The sequence below is a fragment of the Salvelinus namaycush genome, unplaced genomic scaffold (genome assembly GCF_016432855.1).
Source record: "Salvelinus namaycush isolate Seneca unplaced genomic scaffold, SaNama_1.0 Scaffold8, whole genome shotgun sequence".
NCBI lineage: Eukaryota > Metazoa > Chordata > Actinopteri > Salmoniformes > Salmonidae > Salvelinus > Salvelinus namaycush.
In genome coordinates this window covers 977,902-986,273 of record NW_024061530.1, presented here as the reverse complement: position 1 = coordinate 986,273, position 8,372 = coordinate 977,902, and the positions used below count along the sequence as shown (strand labels likewise).

The 8,372-nt window shown below is 41.6% G+C and overlaps 1 protein-coding gene across 1 annotated transcript; it reads right to left on the bottom strand.

Annotated features, from left to right (window-relative positions):
- Positions 1-558: 558 nt before the first annotated feature.
- On the bottom strand, positions 559-2,258 carry LOC120042904. Its single transcript, XM_038987671.1, has 5 exons — positions 2,243-2,258; positions 1,590-1,859; positions 1,391-1,495; positions 903-1,271; positions 559-581 (listed from the first exon to the last, which is right to left on the bottom strand). The coding sequence occupies exons 1-5, from the start codon at positions 2,256-2,258 to the stop codon at positions 559-561; spliced, it is 783 nt and encodes a 260-aa protein (XP_038843599.1).
- Between the last annotated feature and the right edge of the window lie 6,114 nt (positions 2,259-8,372).

Genomic DNA, 8,372 nt, shown 5'->3' with positions numbered 1-8,372 from the left:
ACAAGGCGTTCTAGCAGGTTAACAAATTGTTCAAGATCTGCTTCACCCCTATTTAAAATAAGCGACACACGGCTCTGCAGACTGTCTCCAAAAATTTCCAACTGTAAGGTATCCCTTGGTTGGCTATAAGCTCTAACTCTATCTACCAGTTCATTCAAAGTGTCCATAAGCATTACGTAAAACACAGCATATTCCCGAATCTGACCCCCCCATGCGAAATTGAAAAACTGTCGAACCTCAATATTGTGGAATTTATTTCGATACAAAACATGTTCACTGCGATCAAGACCATCCCCATCCTGATTTGCTAGACAATTGTCCAACTGTTCAAAAACATCGTATTGGGTTTCAGACTCTTCAGACATGGGTGTTAAAGGCTGGCTTAGAGGTGTAGGTGGTGCAGAATTAAACCTAGGGCTTTCGTTCTGTACATTGTGATCAAGACCTTCCCGCTCCAGATTTGATAGACATTTGTTCAGCTGTTCAAAAACATCGTATTGGGTTTCCTCTTCGAACAAGGGTGTTAAAGGATGGCTTAGAGGTGTAGGGGGTGCAGAATTAAACCTTGGGCTCTCGTTCATCTGGGTAATTAAAGATATGATTGATTCGGGTATCTGTGATAACCTGTTTTCATCTGCAGACCCTGACTCATTCATACGTGTAATAATTTCAATGAGTTCGGAGGGAATCTGGGATAATAGGTTTTCATCTATAGCCCCTATGTCAATTAGCCCAGAATCATTCATATGGTTAATTATATCTTGGAGCTCTGTAGGGATTTCCGCTAAGAGGGTTTCAATTGTCTCGCTTAGGTCTATAGGGGGCGCCATTTCTCTACTTAAGGATGTGTGTGCTTGTGTTTTTTTTTTTTTACATATGTGTTTTTTAACGGAGGTATTTGCTTGTTTTAACCCTACTGTTGTTTAACATGCGGGGAAGCTCTCTACGCCAGAATGACACATCCTGATTGTATTGATGTTCGAATAGAATACCCATACGACGTTGAAGTAAAGCCTTTCGTGATTTTAAACCCTGTGTAAAAGCCTTGAAAAGCACGGCTTGGTCTATTTCACAAGAGGCTGTTGCCCCACCAGAATTGGCCGCTTCAATAAGGTTGGCCACTTCACAGAACATCAAATCGTCTACCTCAGAAATGTCATTTAAAACTTTGAAATCATCAGGCTTCGCTGTTCTGGTGACTGGGGTCTTTGGCGCCTCTTCGGGATCTAGATGTGTAGCTTCTTGGATGTCTTTATAAGCCGGCGAGGAGTCTGCATTAAAAAATAATACATACAGAAAAATAGGTTATTAACCCTAAAATATGTTTGATAAAAATGTAAAATACATTTCAGATATAAGCCTATATATTAACAATACATTAATTAAATACCTCGGCTTTTTTGAAGAGGGCTGTTCTGAAGAAGCTCTGAGAACTCGGGAACATGTCTTTGGGCAACCCTAATTATAGCATCTGCCTGGTCTGTAGCTTGTGAGCCTGAAAGTAAAAAAAAACAAACACCATTAGTCCATGTTTAAACATATTCAGGCATAAAAATAAAATATATATATAAATGATAATTGATTCATACCTTGTCCTTGTAACGCTGTCTCGTGAATACCCTCCCAGTAGTATTGTTCGGGTGAAGCGGACCTGTGGATCTGGGCCCTGATTGTCCGTTGGTGTTTAATAGGGGGCGTCCAACGGTCCTGGGTCAGGGGAGTTGACAGGCCGTTTAAAGTCTCTGTTTGCGGCTTGTGTGTAAATACATCCTGGGAGTAGGGCACAATTGTCTCGTAGGCATATCCTTCACAGAAACCGTGTAGACTCCCTATGGCACCCGTTCTAGGATGTATTTCAGCTGTAAACACATAAAATAACTTTTAATATAAGATGCCTACACTTTTTGTTTTTAAGGTATAAATATTCTTACGGAATTCTTGAATCTTACTTACTACAATTCAGGGTCGGCGTTGGGATGTAAACAATGTGTTCCGGAGACCCTACGGCCGGTTCGAGTTCAGTTATATCTCGGAGAATCTGAGTGAAGGTTTGAGAATCTAAAAAAACATTAGATAATATTAAAGCTCTAATCATTTTAGCTAATATTGACATTTTATACGTTAAGAATCCGGGCCCTAAGGCCTGTTTAATATTTCTATAACATACAACGTTTTCAAACAATTCCCAAGAACAAACAAATCTAATATATAGCATATGTAAATATTTATTTCAAGAACTAACCTTGAGAAATATCCATGAGGAGGGTTTTTACCAGATGATCTTTTTTAACGGGGTCCGTCCGATAACTATTCCTGGGGGAATGCTGTAGGGTAAATGCGCGAAAACGAAGCTAACAGGGGGGACCTGTTTTGCTTAGCTTTTGTAGCCGTATGACTCGCGTGGTGTCGTATTTTTTCGCGCTAAAACCGCCTCAAAGTTATCTTTGAAGCCTAAGACATGTGGTTCAAACACCTGCCATTTGGTTCAAACATAGGGTATTGGGGGGGTGTCTAAACATTAGGTATCTTTTTGATATTCTAAAATCTCCGGGGGCTAGCATCTAGATGCTGGGGGTGGGGAGGTCTCGACATCGCTGGGCTGAATGACTTTTAGGCATCTGTTTTGCCAGATAGTGTAAACCTTGGTTTCAAACGACCCCCATGCATAGAGAGCCTTGAGCGCAGATGCAAGGGTATTTTTTTAACAAACACACCCGACCCTTTTTTCTCTGTTTTTGAAACACACACACACACACACGCGCGCACATTGCGCAAGTTTTTTTCTCAGGGACCGACTGCGCTAAGAGTGAACAAACGCGAGAGTTCCTGACATGGTAAGATTCTGATTTTAAAACCATTTATTTCATTCAAAATATTTAGTACATACATTTTATAGCCTTACATTATTAAGGTATTTTACAATGCCGTTCTTACAGATCCAGGGATCTGATGCAACCACCCCCCATTGTCAGTGTCCAGTTGGTCATCAAAATGCCGGGATCTCTTGCCAGGCTCAGCAACACTTGGTAAGTTTTCACTCCAGGGGTAGATCCGACGTCTGGCCTTTTGGTCTTGACTCTGTCTCAAGGAAAGCCTCGCCCAGCGCTGTAACTGTTCACCATTTTGGAAGAGAATGTCCAGCTTATTCATAAGGGTTATGAAAATTGGATAATCCACCCATTTAAAACTAAACACAGGAATAAAAAAGTTTACATGTTTGCGTGCTCTGGAAGCTACAGGAGAATTGACAGACTTTGTAGCATTAGACTTATCATAAAGGTCACAGGCTAAAATTGTCACTTTGTTGTCAGGGCTATAGTCCATTGAAGCAATTCTTAGAGCCTTGAGATCACTGCGGCCGCAGACCTGTTCTTCCAAAGCATATCCTGGCACATTTGTACCACTCAGGACCTGTTCAATTTTACAAAGCGCCAGCCTGATGTTTAGCCATTCTCTCATCCCCAGAGCCGGGGGAAAACTCCCAGGTTTTGCCTGATAAAGGGGTTTGGGTCCACTGTCTGTGAATATCTTTACCGTAGAATCCTCCGGGTGGAATATGTAAGACATGTGGCCCTCACTCGTACCCAAAAATCCTTTAAAACATTCTGGAGCTTCACACAGAACTTTTTCAAGGCTTTGGTCACTGGGTTCATGACAAGCCGTGCATAACATCCCTAAAATTGGCATAGGTGTCATTTTTGTTTAATATTCAGGGGGGTTATCATGTACAGGCTTAAACAGGTATTGTTCAGCCGCTTTATAAGGGGCATTAACCACCCCCAAACCGTGAGAAACAGGTTGACCTGACACCTGGTCACTTACTCAACCCTACCCCCCTAACCACCACGATGTCCTGACCTGAAACCCAAATATTGACATGCACCCTTCTACATGACATAGGGTCATAAATCATTACATAGGGTCATAAATCAGGCTTGGGTCATAAATCATTACCGGTTGACCTGACAACTGGACCCTTACCCAAAGACCCCCACCTAACCATCAGGATGTCCTGACAGGCAGCCCCTTAGGTTCACATAGCGGTCACATAGGTTCACATAGGGTCATCCATCAAATTTTGACGTGTGACATCTACTTTAATCTCTCTTATGTAAAGTAGACTAGGTTATAATGTATAATAGTGGGTTGTTAGTGATATGTAGATGTTATATTATGTAAAGTAGACTAGGTTATAATGTATAATAGCAGTTTGTTAGTGATATACAGATCAAGGTCTTTCCCTCAGCTATAGCCTACATATCATAGATGACCAGTCTAAACCTGTTCAGATCAGTTCACATAATGTTATAGTCCTACCAGTAGCAGGACAGAGAATGTACTGTATATAACCTACATATCCTAGATGACCAGTCTAAACCTGTTCAGATCAGTTCACAGAGACCATCAGGTTTGTCAGCATGATAAGTGATCATAGCTCCAACCTACTCTGACTATTGAATGTCTGACGTCGACCTAACCTTATAATAGTTTGTAGGTAGCCTAGACCTACAGTACGAGAGTCTGCCCGTCTTTCCTACATACCAACACATTTATTTATTGTTACAGAGAAATTTGTGTCACAGTTTCAACAGCCATTTTGTAACTGCGTAGGCTACAAACATACTTTTAATTTCATATGAGGAAATCACATAACTTACAGTCACTGGTGCAGCCGCCTGTTTTCTTGCAGATGAAGTATCTTTCATAGGCAACTCATTCAACCAGCCTAAACAACAGTAAATAAAAGATGTCAAATGGTCAAAAGTGAATCCTGGTAGAGTCATATACATTAGAGAGAGGTATATATATCCTGATATAGTCATATACATTAGAGAGGTATATATATCCTGATAGAGCCATATACATTAGAGAGAGGTATATATATCCTGATATAGTCATATACATTAGAGAGAGGTATATATATCCTGATATAGTCATATACATTAGAGAGAGGTATATATATCCTGATATAGTCATATACATTAGAGAGAGGTATATATATCCTGATATAGTCATATACATTAGAGAGAGGTATATACAGTGGGGAGAACAAGTATTTGATACACTGCCGATTTTGCAGGTTTTCCTACTTACAAAGCATGTAGAGGTCTGTAATTTTTATCATAGGTACACTTCAACTATGAGAGACTGAATTTAAAACAAAAATCCAGAAAATCACATTGTATGATTTTTAAGTAATTAATTCGCATTTTATTGCATGACATAAGTATTTGATACATCAGAAAAGCAGAACTTAATATTTGGTACAGAAACCTTTGTTTGCAATTACAGAGATCATACGTTTCCTGTAGTTCTTGACTAGGTTTGCACACACTGCAGCAGGGATTTTGGCCCACTCCTCCCTACAGATCTTCTCCAGATCCTTCAGGTTTCGGGGCTGTCGCTGGGCAATACGGACTTTCAGCTCCCTCCAAAGATTTTCTATTGGGTTCAGGTCTGGAGACTGGCTAGGCCACTCCAGGACCTTGAGATGCTTTTTACGGAGCCACTCCTTAGTTGCCATGGCTGTGTGCTTCGTGTCGTTGTCATGCTGGAAGACCCAGCCACGACCCATCTTCAATGCTCTTACTGAGGGAAGGAGGTTGTTGGCCAAGATCTCGCGATACATGGCCCCATCCATCCTCCCCTCAATACGGTGCAGTCGTCCTGTCCCCTTTGCAGAAAAGCATCCCCAAAGAATGATGTTTCCACCTCCAAGCTTCACGGTTAGGATGGTGTTCTTGGGGTTGTACTAATCCTTCTTCTTCCTCCAAACACGGCGAGTGGAGTTTAGACCAAAAAGCTCTATTAATGTCTCATCAGACCACATGACCTTCTCCAATTCCTCCTCTGGATCATCCAGATGGTCATTGGCAAACTTCAGACGGGCCTGGACATGCGCTGGCTTGAGCAGGGGGACCTTGCGTGCGCTGCAGGATTTTAATCCATGACGGCGTAGTGTGTTACTAATGGTTTTCTTTGAGACTGTGGTCCCAGCTCTCTTCAGGTCATTAACCAGGTCCTGCCGTGTAGTTCTGGGCTGATCCCTCACCTTCCTCATGATCATTGATGCCCCACGAGGTGAGATCTTGCATGGAGCCCCAGACCGAGGGTGATTGACCGTCATCTTGAACTTCTTCCATTTTCTAATAATTGCGCCAACAGTTGTTGCCTTCTCACCAAGCTGCTTACCTATTGTCCTGTAGCCCATCCCAGCCTTGTGCAGGTCTACAATTTTATCCCTGATGTCCTTACACAGCTCTCTGGTCTTGGCCATTGTGGAGAGGTTGGAGTCTGTTTGATTGAGTGGGTGGACAGGTGTCTTTTATACAGGTAACGAGTTCAAACAGGTGCAGTTAATACAGGTAATGAGTGGAGAACAGGAGGGCTTCTTAAAGAAAAACTAACAGGTCTGTGAGAGCCGGAATTCTTACTGGTTGGTAGGTGATCAAATACTTATGTCATGCAATAAAATGCGAATTAATTACTTAAAAATCATACAATGTGATTTTCTGGATTTTTGTTTTAAATTCCGTCTCTCACAGTTGAAGTGTACCTATGATAAAAATTACAGACCTCTACATGCTTTGTAAGTAGGAAAACCTGCAAAATCGGCAGTGTATCAAATACTTGTTCTCCCCACTGTATATCCTGATATAGTCATATACATTAGAGAGAGGTATATATATCCTGATATAGTCATATACATTAGAGAGAGGTATATATATCCTGATAGAGCCATATACATTAGAGAGAGGTATATATATCCTGATAGAGCCATATACATTAAAGAGAAGTATATTGCTACAGATGTTGGATCTTAATTTGAACCAGTTTGCTACAGCAGGAGAATAATCCTGCAGGAACAGGATAATTTGAATTATTATGTAGATTATAATTAATGAACCATTTTAAAATGGAAAAGTGGAATTTATCATCTTCAGAAACTTTTTTTAAAGCTTAAACAAACTCAAATACAGTACAAGTTTTAGTTTTCCTGCAACAGGTTGATCAAATTAAGATCCTACATCTGTACAGAGATTGTCTTTATCTGAATGAGGCAGTTTGAGTTATTATCAACGTTACAACTGTCAGCTGCTGAAACCTCTGTGATTGGATGTTATAGACCCCCATCTGAACAGTTTCTTTCCCCTTGCTGTGGCCCTCACCAACTGGCCATCTGGCCCATAGAGACTAAAGGACTATGCTGTGGCCCTCACCAACTGGCCATCTGGCCCATAGAGACTAAAGGACTATGCTGTGGCCCTCACCAACTGGTCATCTGGTCCATAGAGACTAGAGGACTATGCTGTGTCCCTCACCAACTGGCCATCTGGCCCATAGAGACTAAAGGACTATGCTCTGGCCCTCACCAACTGGCCACCTGGCCCATAGAGACTAAAGGACTATGCTGTGGCCCTCACCAACTGGTCATCTGGTCCATAGAGACTAGAGGACTATGCTGTGTCCCTCACCAACTGGCCATCTGGCCCATAGAGACTAAAGGACTATGCTGTGGACCTTACCAACTGGTCACCTAGTCCATAGAGACTAAATGACTATGCTGTGGCCCTCACCAACTGTCCATCTGGTCCATAGAGACTAAAGGACTATGCTGTGGCCCTCACCAACTGGCCATCTGGCCCATAGAGACTAAATGACTATGCTGTGGCCCTCACCAACTGGCCATCTGGCCCATAGAGACTAAAGGACTATGCTGTGGCCCTCACCAACTGGCCATCTGGCCCATAGAGACTAAATGACTATGCTGTGGCCCTCACCAACTGGCCAACTGGCCCATAGAGACTAAATGACTATGCTGTGGCCCTCACCAACTGGCCATATGGCCCATAGAGACTAAAGGACTATGCTGTGGCCCTCACCAACTGGCCATCTGGTCCATAGAGACTAAAGGACTATGCTGTGGCCCTCACCAACTGGCCATCTGGCCCATAGAGACTAAAGGACTATGACTGTATTGTATATCAACTGTACTGTATATCCACTGTACTGTATATCAACTGTAAATCCACTGTACTGTATATCAACTGTATATCAACTGTACTGTATATCAACTGTAAATCCACTGTACTGTATATCAACTGTATATCAACTGTACTGTATATCAACTGTACTGTATATCAACTGTACTGTATATCAACTGTATATCCACTGTACTGTATATCAACTGTATGTATCATATGACATGACATGTTAAGTCACTATACTATACTATACTATACTAACATTACACCATACATTTAATTTATCTACTGTTAGGAGTGTTTTACTTCACTATACTAACATTACACAATACATTTAATTTATCTACTGTTAGGAGTGTTTTCCTTCACTATACTAACATTACACCA